The sequence below is a fragment of the Macaca nemestrina genome, chromosome 14, assembly GCF_043159975.1.
Source record: "Macaca nemestrina isolate mMacNem1 chromosome 14, mMacNem.hap1, whole genome shotgun sequence".
Taxonomy (NCBI): Eukaryota; Metazoa; Chordata; class Mammalia; order Primates; family Cercopithecidae; genus Macaca; species Macaca nemestrina.
The window spans coordinates 84,648,817-84,665,212 of record NC_092138.1 but is presented as its reverse complement, the minus strand read 5'-3'; the positions used below and the strand labels follow the sequence as shown (position 1 = coordinate 84,665,212).

Sequence of the window (16,396 nt, the reverse complement as noted above, 5' to 3'; positions counted from 1 at the left end):
CCCCTTCCAGTCTTGATTTCCTGATCCAAGAAATACTTACAGGCACTGGTATGACAACTGCTACTGCCCCGCAGGCCACAGCCTCACACATTGTTCTTACACCAATTCCACTCCTAGGGACTCAGGAGAGAAACACAAAATGCTGGGCAGCTGCTGGCTACATGGGTCGCCCCCAGTGGCCACAGGCCCAAGTGCACCATCTCTGAATTCTACCTGCTCCTCTCCACACTCCGTGTCTCTATGTCACTCGCACATCTTCTTCCATCTCATCTAGTGTGCCCATCCCATAAACACGTACTGACAACCTGCTAGGGGCCAGGCCCACGGCAGTGAACAAGACGGACATGTTCTCTGCCTATGGAGCTGGCACTCTCAGAGAGACAGAAAAAAAGGAACACAGGGAAGGGAATGAAATAACGAATAATGAAAATGAAATAATTAAACAGCATAAACAGGCTATGAAGGCCACACACCACAGACTGCGGTGGAGGTACCTTGATACGGGGGGTCAGGGAAAGCTTCCCTGAGGGTAGAAGAGATTCCAGATCTGAAAGATGAAAGGACATTCATCATGGGAAGATCAGAGAAAGAACATTCCACGCACAGGGAACAGCAGTTGCAGAGGCTCTCAGGTAGGAGTCAGTTTAGACTAGCGGCTGACAAACTATGGCCATTTATGGGCATATTTATGTATCGCCATGGCTGCTTCAGCATTATAATGGCAGAGTTGAGAACTGCCACAAAGATCATACAGCCTGCAAAGCGTAAAATATTTGCCACGCAACACAGGTCTCTGGGTTGCAGAGACCTCCAGCCTGGTACCATGGCGTCTATTCTACTAGCCTCCAATCCACCCAACAAACGGCTGCCAGGGTGGTATTCCTGAAACACCAAGCTGAACGCATTACTCTCCTGCTCAGAGAATGTCAGTATCTTTCCATGGTTTCTCAAAGTACATTCCAAAGAACATTTGCTCAATGCAATGAACTTCAATACAGGGGTCCCATGGTTAAGAAGTTTGAGAAATATGATTCTCTTTCTCACTCTCTAAACATAATTCTCTCTCTCTCTCTCTCTCTCTGCCTGTCTCTTCTCAAGCACACACATTAGCATATTAAAAGATCTGGAAAGTCCCACAGCAAATAAACCTTTTTAATTTCGTTTAACCCGCTGTCCTCTGAACTTATTGGGCCACAGAAAGAACCCTTTTTTTCCCCACACAAAAAAATCCATTAACATTTTAAAGAACTAGTGTTCCATAGGCCAACGGGCAAATTATTCTGCTTGGCATTCACAATCTGACCCTCAGCTCTAACAGGTAACCCTAGGATCGATTCTAGATTTTATGTACGTGTTCTGGGGAGCCGTCTCTCTTGTCTGTCCCTTACCTTCTTTCTGCCTCCAAAGCCCCAAATAAAGGTCACATGGCCATGGTAGCCTTGCTCTACCCAACAGAACAGCAGCAACAACAGCAGCAGCATGGGTGCTAACATTACCTAGTACCTACCTGTGATACCTGTCATGATGTCCATAGCTTGGGACTGTCTGATATCTCTTTCTCTCTTCTTTGGTAAAAACAGTCCAGTTCTCCATTGGGGACAACCCCCCCTCCCTTCTCCTACCATCCTTGAGGGTGAGACAGGCCACCCCCTCTCCACCCTGGCTAATCAGAGTATCCCATCCCCTGCTTTGGCATGACTGGTTCAGAGAGAGGAGCACATGACACTAGCACGTAGGCCAATGGATTCTGGACAAGGATGGGACTAGCTGCCCCAGGAGTTCGCCATGCAGCAGGCCAGATGGAATTCCAGCCCAGGTCTTTCTGCCTAGTCTTACACTTCACTCCTAAGTTCTCAACTTGAGCGGCCAATGGCCGGTTCAGGAATGAACCATCCTTGGATTCTGGTCACAGGTACCCACATGGAAAATGCTTTCCATGACCTCACACTGTCTGGGGAAGTCTGGATACTTCTTGCCAAGGAGGGCTGGCCTGGACCATCCATCCTTTCAAGGGGAAGGTGAGGACCAGAGAGTGGTAACTGTTAGTTATGAAGACCTGAGTCAGTGGGTGGACAAGCTGGGGGCAGGAGAGGGAGTGTACCTGCTCGCAGTGCTTTTCCTTCCGGCTGCACTGGCTCCGTCAGCCTGCAAAAGAAACCCAAAACACCTACATCAGCCAAGGCAGAAGACGTAGACTCGACCTGCTGCCACCCCGCCAAGCTCCCACTGAATACCAGCCTTCAGACTGTGGGGTGAGCTGGCCACAAGCCCCTGTCCCGCTCCTCCAGGCTGGACAAACTTGCACCCAGTGGTAAGAGGGAGTCAGGACACCTCCCCGCAATCCCACTTGCTTGGCCCTTTAAATCCCACTGAGCACCCACTGCCAACACAAACTCAGCAACTGCACTGCCCTGGGGACTCAGTGAAAAGTAAGTAACCAGCTAAATCTGAGATTGAATTGCACCATTTTTATTTTCAGCTGGGATTTCCAATAAAACAGTAGCTGTAGATTTATTCCTACCAACCAGAGGGAAAAAATCCTATTACGTTAAAATATTCTTTCCCCCAACCCTATGAGCAGAAGGCAAGAGAGTGCCAGTTCTTAATCTCTTTTATTTGGGTGTCGGGGGGAGGGGGAGATAAAGCTAACCAAATGAAATTTTCAGAAATCATAAAATTCTGGTTCAGATGCAGAGACTGGGGACCTGGGCACAGAGGGAGCTGCCTGAAGTCTCATGAAAAAAAATTCCAGGGGTCCTGACTCCTGGACCAGTGCTCAGGGGGACCTCAATGCAGAGGCTGACAGAGAGGTTGCAGACCTGGGAACAATGTCTAGATCCTCCATCACCGCCTGCTGAAGATGCATTCCCGGCCTTTGTCAAAACACTTCTAATAAGAATCATAGGATAATACAGGTCTGAAATTCAGGTGCATATCTGTTTCCAAATTCAGAATTTTTCCAATTTTAGAAAGGTAATGTACGGCCCTATGTCTTATATTTTGAAACAACCCTGGCAGAGCCCCTGCTAATCAAGCATGTTGTTATTTCTATCGTAAAACATATGCATAGGTAACCCTACGTAGGATAAATGCCAACAAGACAACCATCAGGACCGTAACTAGCCTTTTCTCCCTTCAGGTCAAGTTCTGCTGCCTCATCAGTTATAAAAACTTTTTCAAGTTTCTTTGAATTTCAGGACTGAGGATGGACTGAGGATCTGAAATAAAACACCAGCAGCTACCTTTTGATGAGTGTTTACGAGAAGTTGCAAACTGGCAAAATCAGATGGCGGACTTCGATTCAAACAAATTGGCAATATATAAAAATAAAAGAATTGCACTGAAAAAAGGCCAGATCTCCACCTTCTCTTATTAAACTGGATAACCCTGTGATACCCAGTCCTACATGGTGACGGGCAGCTAGAGCTGACATACTTGGTTCTCCACAGTCTCCATCCCCTCCTCCTGCCTTATAATCACCCAGCCCTTGTCTGGTCCCAGCAGGCATCCACACTTGCTCCCCATGGAGAACTTCCCATTAGGCGCTAGGATATGGACATTAACGCCTTCTCTCATTTAATCCTCACCATAGGTCCTCCCCCACTCCACCCCATAATATCCCCATTTTACAGCAAGGGCACAGAAGGTCAAATAATTTATTTATTGAAAGTCCCACAGCTATAAGCTCAGGACTGGGTCACCCCAAAGTCCAACTTCCTCAGTTATGGAGCATTTTACTTCCCACCGATATTCAGGAGAGCCAACTGGGAAATGGGGTGACATCAAACAGCTCCTATTTCCCACACAAGGGAAAGGGAAAGGGAAAGGGAAAGGTTAAGGATGAATAGGGAGGGAGAAATGTGAGGTTGGGAAGGAAGAAATTAATGAGCTGCTCATGTATTATTTCAACAGAAGAAACAAGAAAGCAGAAAACGGTTTGCATATCATTTCAATGGAAGCAAAATAACAGATCAATTACGGCCTCTTTCCGACATCTTGCATTCCTCAAAACTTGTATGTGAAGTGAACAGGCTGAAGTTGTTTGAATGTTTGCATCATAAGCAGCAGAAGTGGTATGGGTGGAAATTCTGCCCCAGAGAGCTTAAAAAAATGGTCAACTCCCAAATGGATCTCTTGCCTTTCAGACTTAATTCTGTGCGTGTATTTTTAGCATGTCACACACACTTTTAAAGTTGTCATTTTTGTCCTTTTCCTTCACAATTTCACACAGAGTTGACCAGCTCAAGTGCAGCAAACATGTGACAGAGTGAGGGATAAGAGTCTCTGTTTTCAGCATGCCTAATAATCTCCACCTTTGTTTCTCTTTTACTGAGTGAATACTTCGGCTTTTGTGTTACTGGTAGCTGCACGTGTTTCTGTTTTCCACCCATTTTATAAAACAAAGTGCTAAAAATATTCAAAGAGTTGTCGAATACTTTCGCAGAGACTCAGGTGGTACTGCTGGGAAACTGGGGCAACTAGAGGAAAGAGTTCTACCTGGTCAGGGTGTGGGATGTTCAGATGGTGGTGGATGAGAGTTGCTTCATTGGGATATGGATGGACAATGCATTCAGTGGGAGATGTCCAAGACACATGTCTCAGTGTCACAGCACATGGCAATCACAGCATGTGCACCTGGCCAAGTCCAGCTACACCATGAAGAGAGAGCCAAAGCCCACTGTATTGGGAGCACCAGCTCCCAGGGTGGAGTTCCATACATGCCAGGCCGGTGTGGTCTGTCCTTACAAATACATCACAGCCATTCCTTCCAAGTGGATTAAGCTGAACTTCGGACACTTCCATGTGCCGAGGCCAAAATGTTCTAACATCAGCAATTTCATATGATTCAACCTAAACAATAAACTCATCTGTACCCTGTGTAATCTGACCTGAGTCTCAATTTGAACTGAAGCTTAAGAGAACAGAGTTTAGAGTTAGATTGAGTTCAAGTCCTGGTTTTGCGTTTTCCAGCACTGTGATCTTCAGCAAGTCACATGTACTTCCAAGACCTCAATTTCTTCATCTGCAAAATGGCAAGATGCTAATCACAAGCCCTATCTCACAGGACTGACTTGAGAGGCGAGATAACTTAAATAAGGTAAAACATGTAATAGCACGTAAAAGTACTTAGTGAGTGCTTGGCTATAACAATGAAAATAATCACTGACAACCCTATAGTTATAGACGCCACTATTTATTGGGTCTAGGAAACTGAGGCACAGAAAAACAGAATGATATGTATAAGACGAACGAGTTGCAGAGCCAGCCTGGGCTGGACCATGGGTCTTCTGCCTCAAGGTCTTCCCCAAATCCCAAGCTGCAAGTCAGCATCTCATGACTGGCCACCAGACCACCACAGCCCGAAGGCCTTCTCCAATGGTGCAGTCAGAATGACAGTAATGTCACTAAACTACTAAGTGCAGCCCTGGTATACGTAGTCATTACTCAGGTAATGGAAACTCCCACTGCAGCTGCTGTTGTTTCACCATCTTCTGCCACTGGACTGGGTGCTTCTTAAGGATGTAGCTTGTTGCCTGGCTCTGAGTCTCATTTTGAACCTTAGACAAGCTCTTTCCTTTCTCTGGACCTCAGATTCTCCATAGGTTAAAAAATGGGGGCAGGGAAAGGAGATTAAAACAGATCATCTCCCCCACTCCATGTTGAACTGACCCAACCTTAATCAGACCACTCTATGGCAAATAAAATAAGCAGGACCCCAGGGAGATCCTCCTTCTCACTCTCGTGAAGCTGGGGTGAAGGTGTATCCAAGCCCTCCAGTCCCGCATAAGGGTGCTGTCCCCGCTTCCCTGTCCCACCTATTCTTATTCACCAGTTTCCCCTCAGGACCTGGGCAAGGCTATTTTTGGTTTCATTCGACCCTCCTCTTCCCTCCCAAATGAATGTGAAGTTGTTCTTTTCCATTCTCTTATTAAGGGTTTTCTTGGAAAGAAAATATTATTCCAAACCCAGAAATTTTATTTCTAAATTTGTGCAAATGTAAGTTGTAAGACATTAGCTGCATTTCACATTTTGTGCAAATGGCAGAAACAGGCAATTCGTGTGCTCCGGGATGGGGGCTGGCCAACGATTTCGATAAAATAAACCCTTTTTTAATTTAAATGCTAATGCACTGAATTAAAATTTAATAACTGAGGAAATTGAAAAGCCGAGCAGGAATATTGGAAATAAATCCAAGCAGAAACAGCTGAAATTAAAAATTCTAGAGAGTGGGAGGATAGCAGCTAAGCTGTCTTATATGATTACATTTTTTTTTTTCAGAATGAAGCAAAAAAAAAAAAAAAAAAAAAAATCCTATCTCTCTCTGGCTCTAGGGCAGTAAATCCACAGTGCTGTGATTTATTGCTCAATTTTCCTGAGGGAAAAAGGCTTTCTTTAATGCTGAAATATTTCATAAATTTCAAGCCAGCATAAATTCTTAATTTAAAAGTTATGGAGGTCACATTTAGTGCACTGGTACGGTTCCAAAATCTTAAAGGAATAGCAGCAACCAAAAAAAAAAAAAAAAAAAAAAAAAAGGTAAAAAGGAGGGGTAGAATTTGCTCTTTTCTTTTTTTCCTTTTTTTCATTTTGGTTTTAATTCACACAAGTTGAAATTTCATTATTAAAGATTCCTCCTGGATGGATAGAACCCAAGCACGTGGGGAACCAGTGTGTGTTTGGAAAAACCTGCTGCAAAAGATGAAGAGATAAAGATTTAATTCAATTATAAAATGGCATTTTTTTTTTTTGTAAGCCACTTGAGGAATTTCTGGTAAAAATTTCCTCCCTTCATTGCCCGGGAAGGGGTGAGGGTGGGGGAGGGTGGCCAATGTAATTGCTTCTCTTAGATCTCCAATCTTTTGTGCACACTGATATATTCATTTGTTATACAGCTGTTCAGCGGCGGAAAGAATGCTGGGGCGCCCATAATTCTAAGCAAATCAATCAAAAATTAATGATTTGTCATGCTTGCACAATGGAGGAAAAACAGCTCCTTAGGTCCTGGCTGCCTGATCTCAAAGAATGAAATGCCTTTCTTCGATAAGAGAGCCGAGCCTGAGGTGCCACAAATGTGGGGGCCTCACAGACCTCCTAGCTCTGTGAGGGCAGAGGGGGGCCGCCATCTTGGAGGGGGCATTTCCAAGATGGCGCCTCAGCTAACCAAGCTCAGGATGGACCTGGCGCAGCACATTTTCACAGTGCTATAATTAGAATTTTGCCTTTTCCTCCCCCACCGCAACTCAAAAATTACTTGGTCTCTAGAGAATTGAATGGCTCCCTCCTCCCCCAGCTAGATTTAATTTGTCCCTGTTCATTGTTTTCCCAACCCTGCTGACACACAGACATCAACCAACTTTATGGGACTGGGACTGGGGCTGCAGTTCTTGAAGCGTCTGTCACCCCTCCGGGGTGCATGTTGTCCCTCCTCCAAAGGCCACATCCCACACATGACCGTGTCAGCAGCACCCAGCTCAGGGCCTGGCACAGGGCAAATACTCAGCAAATATAGTTGAATCTGCTAATTATGACTGTTTCTCAAAAAATACTGATAATGAGGTTGCTTAGATGAATGGTGCATTGGCAGTCATGCTTGAATGAAATATATCAATTGACTGCAAATAATTATTCTTTTATTCACTCAGCAGATAGTTCTTGAAACCCTACTATGTGGCAAGTACTCTGCTGGGCTCTAGGTAGATGACCTCAAATCCACTAGGGGACAATTCTGAATGCCCAGTGGTATTTTTCAGGCTTCTCTGCACCCTTATGGAAGGGAAGCACGAACGTGAACCCAGAAAGAAATGGGAGTTTCTCTGCATGCTCAAATGCCCTCTGAAGTCTTGTAGCTTACGAATTCATTTGAATGTTACATTCACAACCACCAAATACACATGACACCATAATATATATTTAATATATTTTTATATGTTAGTACAAACATCAACATTGTTTTAAATAACCAGCTGGTACAATTAACCCTGCAGGAAGATATGTGGCCTCAGTAGTGGGTGCAACCAACTGCATTTAACCTGGAGGCCTGCAGGGGGCACTGCGCGTGCAAGAAGCATCCACCAACCCAGGACCTGCCCAGAGGATGATTCTACCCTGTGTCCCCTAATATTTAAAGGACAGTTGGTCTGAAACAACTCAAGCCTTATTTATATATCTCTTTCCTTTCCAAAAGCCAGTGAATCCCCAAACCTTAAAGTATAACTTTCTGTCTCTCCCACTGAGGCACAAGACTCAAGGAGAATTCACTCATTCATCCAACAAACATTAATTAAGCTCCTTCTACATGCCAGATATCATTGTAGGCAGCTGGGATATATCCATAACCTCATGGCAATTACATTCAAGTGAGGGGAGACACTAACATAAGGCGTAATAAATAAGTAAAACATATAGCAGGCTTGAAAGTTATCAGTTCTATGGTGTGTGGGGGAGGCGGGTGGGGGGGTCATGAACAGGGAAGCATAGGGTGGTCAGGAATGCTGGGGAGAAGGGAGGAGCCACAGGCTGCAATTTTAAGTAGGGTGGTCAGGTTGGCATCATTGGGTGAACACTGTAAGAGGGTGAGAGAGTTGGCCATGTGGTGTCTGGGGCAAAGTGGATGCCAGTGCAAATGACCCCAGGACAGGAGCACACCTGGTGTGCTTGGCAAACAGCAAGAATGCCAGGGTACCTGGGGCAGAATACGTGAGGACGAGAGGAGGAGAGATCATGGAGGTCAGCTCATGTAGAGCCTTGCAGGCCACCGAAGAGCCTTGGCTTCTACTCTGGAAAGCCACTAGAAGGTTTTTGGCAAAGTGACATAATTTGACTTCCATTTTAGAAAGATCACTCTGGCTGCTGTGTTGAAAGGGGACCATGAGGCCAGGGGGGAAACAGGAGGCTGGCGGGGCTACGGAGCGGTCCATGGAAAAGATGATGGTGGCAGGGACTGAAGAGGGTGAGGAAAGGTTGAGTTCTGAATATACTGGTAGGTGCTGGTAAATAAGATGTGGGGTATGAGATAAAGAGTCAAGGAAGATTCCAAAAATCATGGGCCTTAGCACCAAGGAAAATGGAATTGCATCTCTCCCACACACGAGAACACTAACCATCAGCACAGTACTTTACAGATAGTTATGCTGAATGAGATCTTCCCAGTAACCCTGCGGGGAAAACACTGTGGTTTAACTATGCCCCTTTGACCAAGAATTAACCAAGCAGCTGGAGGGGCTAAGTGACTTATCCATGGCCAAACCACCGCCAATGGCTTGGCCAAGGTTCACACATCTTCTCACTCCAAGTCCACAGCTATTTCCTCTATATCCTTGGCCCTTCCTCTATGGAACCAATGGATAAAACTTAGCCCCAAACCTTATGGATGAACTGTTTTTCTGTCTAGCCACAGAGCTCCAACTCAGGCACAGGCAGCCCCAGCATCTCTTCACCAGGTGTCCCTAAAAAACGCCATTTAAGAGTGCCAGGGCCAATGCTGAAAAAGTTATAAAGAGCTTTGCAAGTTACAAAGAGGATTCTGTTCCCAGGAAACCAAATATATGATAAATTCTCTAATTAGACCTTGCCTTTTAGATCATACTCAGTGGTATGTGTCTAACACATTGTACTTGGCTTTTAATTTTGTGTTATCTTTCCCAACTGAACATGGTAACTCAAAGCCACTGACTACCCCAGGTTCCAAGCTTGAGGAGTGGCTAGAGGCTGCCAGAGAAGACCCTGGCCTGAAAGAACTGGAACTCACATGGGTTTGTGCCATTTTTCCATAAATATTTATGAAGTTCCTATTAGATGTGTGATTCTGGGCAAGGCCTTGGCTGGTGGAGGATGCTAAGATGAATCAGACCTGGTTCCTTATTCACTCACCCAAATACCACTATGTATTACGATGTAAGTGCCTACTATGGGCTGGGAACTAAAATAGTTACTGGGGACACAACAGCAACAAGAACAGTGAAGGGGACAGGCATTGACGACTTAGTGGCTTCAATCTATCAGTTTATAATTACCACCTGAGATGCGTGCTCTGAAGGAAAAGGTCTGGGTTCCATCAGCATCTTTGACAAGAGGATCCAACAGACTTCAGGGTCAGGAAGAGCTTCTCTGAGGAGGGATGCTGGAATAGTGAGCACAGAGCTCACACTCAACAGGGGCAATAGAAACTCTAGATGCAGGTGAAGCTAACGCAGGCTGGATGACAGGGAGCAACACGCACCTCATGCAAGTCAGTGAGGAAAAGGGCACCACCTTGCTCAGCTGGGAAGCCCAGGTCCCTGAGCCTCGCTGGACTGCAGCCTTCTCTGAAGGTTTCACCAATGAAGGAAGCGCCCAACCCACCCAACATGCACAGGCTCATACAAGGACTTCCTGACTAGACCCCCAGGCCGGGGCCCACACCTCCCTCTGGACTTGGTAGCTTCCAGCTCTGAAGGGGAAGGAACAATGGCTTGATCTTTCCCCTTTTTATTTGCTGCGGAGTGGCCACAACGTTCCATGGAACAGAAATGTGAAGACCATCCCCAAACCAGGTCTAAGCATCTTCTCCGCAGGAGGCCCCAGAGACATCGCGATTGACTGGCCAAGTTTCCAACTACGAGGGAAAGCCAGGGAAAATTACCACTTTCTTTATGCCTCTCGGTTCTGATGCCTTTCTTTCTTTCCCAACCCTGGCTCTCTGAGGTCCAGAGTTAAAACTAAATCATGCGTCCCTGGAATGGAACCAGTGTGGGTCTTGTCTGCTTCCTGTGAGTTTCCAGGTACAGGTGGATTCTTCTCCTCTCTCTGATAGGCAGCCATGCAGATTGGATCCAGACCCTAATACAGTCTTCATCATCATCATCATTGTCTTTGACATCACTGTCAACAGTCAGGAATCAGTAAGTCCTGTAAGTCAGGCTAAGGGAGCTAGAAGCTTATGGATGGACTTGGAAGGCATGTGCACCCCAAAAGCAACTGCGAGCTGCAGTATGCAGACCAGAGGCAACAGCCAGCACAGAGTCCAGTGTCCCCTTCCAGGGAAGAGATGATGGTGGTTTGGGGAAGGTGGTGGAGGAGAGAAAGCTGCAGGACTGAGAGCTACTGGGAGCAGCAGGGATCAACTGAGATAATATGAGGAAAACACCCAGCAAGACACCAGCACATATTAGTTGCTCTTTGAACACAGGTTTTTGTTGCTGTTGTTGTTTAAATAAACTGCAGCAGCTATTGAGAAACCCCTGCCAGTCTTAGACTATGTGCAGAGGGCCTGGTTTCCTTCATGCACAGACCTGGGCCCCTGGGAGGGATGGAGGAATAGAATAATTCACCTCCAAACCTGAGGCCTGAGTCACGAAGTTTCAAGGAGAAGGGGGCCAGGCGCGGTGGCTCACGCCTGTAATCCCAACACTTTGGGAGGCTGAGGTGGCTGGATCACCTGAGGTCAGGAGTTCAAGACCAGCTTGGCCAACATGGCAAAACCCTATCTCGCCTAAAAATACAAAACATTAGCCAGCTGGACTCCTGGAATCCCAGCTACTCAGGAGGTTGAGGTAGGAGAATCACTTGAACCCAGGAGGCAGAGGTTGCAGTGAGCCGAGATTGCACCATTATACTCTAGCCTGGGCAGCAAGAGCAAAACTTCATCTCGAAAAAATAAAAATAAAAATAAAAAATAAAAATACGGAAAAGGTGGAAATCTGCAGAGGTGGAGGCAGCAGCCTCCCCTGCAGGGCTATGTGGGACTCACCACCCAAGGCACAGTCTGGTTCCCATCCCAGGGCACCAGGTGCCACCATGGCTGGAGGCCTCAGTCTGCACATGAATCCCACAGGTACTATGACAGTTTCTGGTTGATTAATGTGTGTTCTAGTCCCCGAGCTGGGCAGGATCAGAAAGTGTTCTAAATGTTGTTTCAAAAAGAGTGAGGTTTTTCCTAGATCAGGCCCAGTGAGGTGTTTTTATTTTTTAAAACTCTTTTTTTGAGACGGAGTTTCACTCTTGTTGCCCAGGCTGGAGTGCAATGGTACAATCTCGGCTCACCACAACCTCCACCTCCCAGGTTCAAGCAATTCCTCCCTCAGCCTCCTGAGTAGCTGGGATTACAGGCATGTGCCACGACGCTTGGCTGATTTTGTATTTTTAGTAGAGATGAGGTTTCACCATGTCTGTCAGGCTGGTCTCGAACGCCCGACCTCAGGTGATCCGCCTGCCTCGGCCTCCCAAAGTGCTGGGATTTACAGGCATGAGCCACTGTGCCTGGCCTAAAACACTTTTTATTTTGAAGAAATTTCACATTTACAAGTTTCTCAGGGATAGCAGGGAGCTCCCATATATCCTTCACCTGCCATCAGGGGCTCCAGGCAGGGCAGTAAAATGGTCAGAATTCTGTCCTCCAACTGGCTGCTGGCTAGGGCTATGACAGACACCAAGACCAGTTAGGGGGTAGATGTCAAAGTCCAGGGCGGGTTGGCTGAGGTCTGAGCTAAGGCAAGGCGAAGCCTGGTCTCCCTCCCAGGGACCAGCAATCAAAATGCCCACAGGCTCCAGCAGTCACCAGGAAGAAAGAAGCCAGCAGCAGCAACAGGGTAATGGTTACTGGGAGTCAGCCTGGGCACAAGCGCCCCCATGTGCGAGTAGGACACTGGATGCATCATGATCTCTCAGTGCCTCTGTTCCTTTATCTGTAAAATGGGGAGATCCCACTGCCTACCTCATAGAGACATTGTGAGGATTAAATGAGCTAAGTTGTGCTTGGAACAGGGTCTTTCCATCTATGTAGTGCCAGCTAATATCATCAATTCAGCATAAAGGGCTTCAAATGAAGATAATCCTAGTGATCTAGAAGTGGCCAGCATCCACTGGGCACCTCCCATGTGCCAGCTCTGGCTCAGGGTACAGCATGCATCACCTCATTCAACGTTCTCAACTACCATAAGAGGTGGGGATGTCACCAGTCCCCATATGCAGGGGAGGCCTTAGAGGCATGCTGGGTCCAGGGACCGGCTGGGAAAGACTCAGCCAGGACTCCAATCCAGATACTCCAAGTCCAAATCCACATTTTCAAACCCTACACCATCCTGCCTCCAAGGCTGGTGGGGTGACCTTGGAGAAAGTGACTTGCCCCGTCATCTTTCAGCGTGGACACGTTCCTCTGGGTGCATAAATGCTGCTCTGCTTGTTTTCTTTTTTAAAAAAGAAATGCATCTCAGTTCTTTCCAGTCACAGTTAATCTCTCAATTTACAAAAGAGTGAGTCATGTGACTGAATTCCACAAAAATTCTCTCTCCAGGTTTATGATTTTACAGAAAACTCTAGGGAAAACCGCCTGGAGCGAGTTAAAACCAGATCAGCCATAAACCATGTCCTGGTACAGCCTCACCAAGCTGAGACTCAGATTACTCATTAAAAATGTGATAAATATTCACTTCAGATCAGCAGGAAGTGGGGGTTGGGGATTAAAAAAAAAAAAAGGAAACTTTTTTTGCTTCATGGAGAGAAAAACCTATTATAAATACAAAGGGTTGCAAACTCCAAAGTAGGTGAACCTAGAATTCAGGGACAAGGTTTTAAGTCACCTCCTTAGGTATTTCTATGTATGGCAGTAGGGGAAGAGGCTGTCCTCAAATCTCTTCTGGTGAACTGAAGGCTTCAGCCTCCTTTGATATGGCCAGGGTAATGCTGGCATGTCTGGACAGCCTCACCAGGGAGGAGGAAGAACTTCACACTCTAGGAGACCCCTGTTAGCACCAGGCCCTCCTCTGACTTGTTCGAGAGGCAGTCTCTGGCCCTCAGACTGCCCATCTGTTCAGTGAGGTTGCTAGACCCATGGCCTCTCAGAAACATTCCAACTCTGATATCTGGAGTCAGTCAGGCCTGAGTTCAAATTCTGCCTGGGCCACTTAGTAGCTGGACACATCCTGTCTCTCAGCCTTAGTTTCCTCTGATGTAAAATAGAGACAAAAATCCCCCCATCCCACGGCTGTTGGGTGGATGAAGTGATAGAAAGTCTGCAACATTCTCAGCCAGTGCTAACAACACTACATAAGCCTCAGATCTGGATGATGTCATTAAGATTACATTGATGGTGGTAAGTAAAATTAATACATTTTTTAAAAAGGCAAACATATTCTGATCACTCCAGTCGGCAGGATTTATTTGGCACAGTAGTTCCCAGTATAGAATCTACAGGCAGATGGGCTGGGTTCGAACCCTGGCTCCACCACTTACACACTATGTGTCACTGGGTAAGTCACTTAACCTTTGTGACTCAGTTTCTTTATCTGTCAAATGGAGATAATAACAGTACTGACCTCACAAGGTGACTGAGGACCCCATCAGTTCAAAATACATAAAGCTCTCAGAATAGCGTCTGGCACTTAGTAAGTAGCATATAAGTACTACCTATATAAATAATTACTTTTTATAAAATGATTTATTAGTAGTAAACTTTAGCTATAACTATTATCACTTATTAAAATTTGGGCAAGTCCCTTTTCCTCTGGGCCTCTGTTGTCTAGCTATAAACTAGAGAATTTTGAGGACCCTCATAATTCTGAAACTTGCTAATATTGTCTCACTGCCTAGACAACAGTCTACTCTAACCACGTCTAGGGAGCCTTCCCTGACCATGAGCACCAAGAAGGTGCCTGAGAACACCTAAGAACATCGCCACTCTGCAGCCGTGCTCCCCACCAAACTGTAGGTTGTGTGAGGGTGGCTTGCTGTTTTCAGCTTCTCTGTGGCTCCACGGTACCTAGGGCTATGGACATGTTGCATTAAGATGAGGCTTCATAAAAGTCAGTCAACTGGTTTAAAACATAAAGGAATTGTAGTTCCAATAGTCAGAGAGCCAGGGTGGTGAATGGAGTCCAAGGAATCATTTCATCTACTTTAAGAATGGCCTCTTCTAACCACTTAGTAGTGGCTGCCTGGGACCATGTGTGGAGAAAGATTCTGAGGTCACAGCAGAGCTTGGTTAGAAAGTGCTGTGATTGATTACTGATGTCTGCAGTGAATATGGTAAAGTTGGGGATGGAAGCATGCTTGCCCCCTCTAATCTAGTCCAATGCTCTTTTTTTTTTTTTTTTCTTGTTTTGAGACGGAGTTTCACTCTTGTTGCCCAGACTGGAGTGCAGTGGCATGATTTTGGCTCACTGCAACCTCTGCCTCCCAGGTTCAAGTGATTCTCCTGCCTCAGCCTCCTGAGTAGCTGGGATTACAGGCATAAGCCACCACTCCCAGCTATTTTTTTGTGTGTTTAGTAGAGACAGGGTTTCACCATGCTGGTCAGGTTGGTCTTGAACTACTGACCTCAGGTGATCCACCCGTCTCGGCCTCCCAAAGTGCTGGGAAAAGCTCCTCTTTTACAGACAGAGAAACTGAGGCCTCCTGACCCCCAAAGCACCCTTCTTCCGGTCACCACATTTTCATTTGCAAACCTATTCCCACATAGAAGAAAGAAGCTGAGGCCTTTTAAAATGTGTAGTAAAAAGAGACACCAAAGAAGAAAGAAGACCAGAGACAAAAGAAATATACATGGAAAAAAAAAATATGTGTAAAGTGCAGGGCTTACTTTTGCTGTGAAAGAGAAATAATTACAGAAGGGCAAAGTAGATGTTCTAAGTAAGACTTTTTTTTTTTTTTTTTTTTTAAAGAAAGAAAAGTCTGGAACACATGCTCAAAGTAGAAATCTTACAAATTCCTATTGCAAAATAACTCCTGGTCAGCCAACCACAATCTCTATAAATATATCACAAGATCAACAGCCCAGGAAAATAGGGGGAGGGGGAGAACAACTGCATGATTTTTTTTTCAAAATCAAAACAGTAGACACAAAATAGTCCCTCTCACAGTTGGAAAGGAAGGAATCACTCATATTTCTACAAAATGAGAAGCCCATGAAGAAGTGAAAGACTGTAATTCCACACATCCTGATGGGTGCCTGCTGAGAAATCTAGGCAACCAGACTATTTTGAAATTATTCTACAATTCTGTTTTCTTCACGGAGGGGGGCGGGGGGGGGGAGAAATCTGGTACCTTGAATTCATTAGGGCAGTCATGAGCTTACAGTGACTTCCACGGGGTGAGGCAGGGTGGCAACAGCCAGTCAAACACTCTAAGGGGTCTGATTTGGGAATATCCTTCAGAGTTTAGGCTAGGAAAAAAAAAAAAAAAAAACAGAAGTCATTCTAGGCCCTTTAAATGGAGGTAATTTAATATAAGGACAGGTGATGAGTGACTAGAGAAGGCAAACAGGAGACATAGAGAAAACCAGGGATATCAGCCTATGAGGGAGCTGCTGCTACCACCCACAGCCCTGGAGAGATAAAAGGGATGAAATGGTGTTATCAGAAACTGGGGCTGTCCAGCAAGAGGTAAAATTATGGCAAGGCTGCCCACTGGGAGTGGACCATAG

The 16,396-nt window shown here is 45.8% G+C and overlaps 1 protein-coding gene across 17 annotated transcripts in view; it reads right to left on the bottom strand.

Annotated features, from left to right (window-relative positions):
- The window catches only part of LOC105487070 (zinc finger protein 618), a 176,157-nt gene that overhangs the window by 81,475 nt on the left and 78,286 nt on the right, over positions 1-16,396 (bottom strand). For all 17 annotated transcript variants that reach the window (XM_011750358.3, XM_011750367.2, XM_011750360.3 and 14 more), the window contains exon 2: positions 2,102-2,145. In XM_011750358.3, coding sequence (XP_011748660.2) covers positions 2,102-2,145 — 44 coding nt within the window. The remainder of the gene's footprint in view (positions 1-2,101; positions 2,146-16,396) is intronic.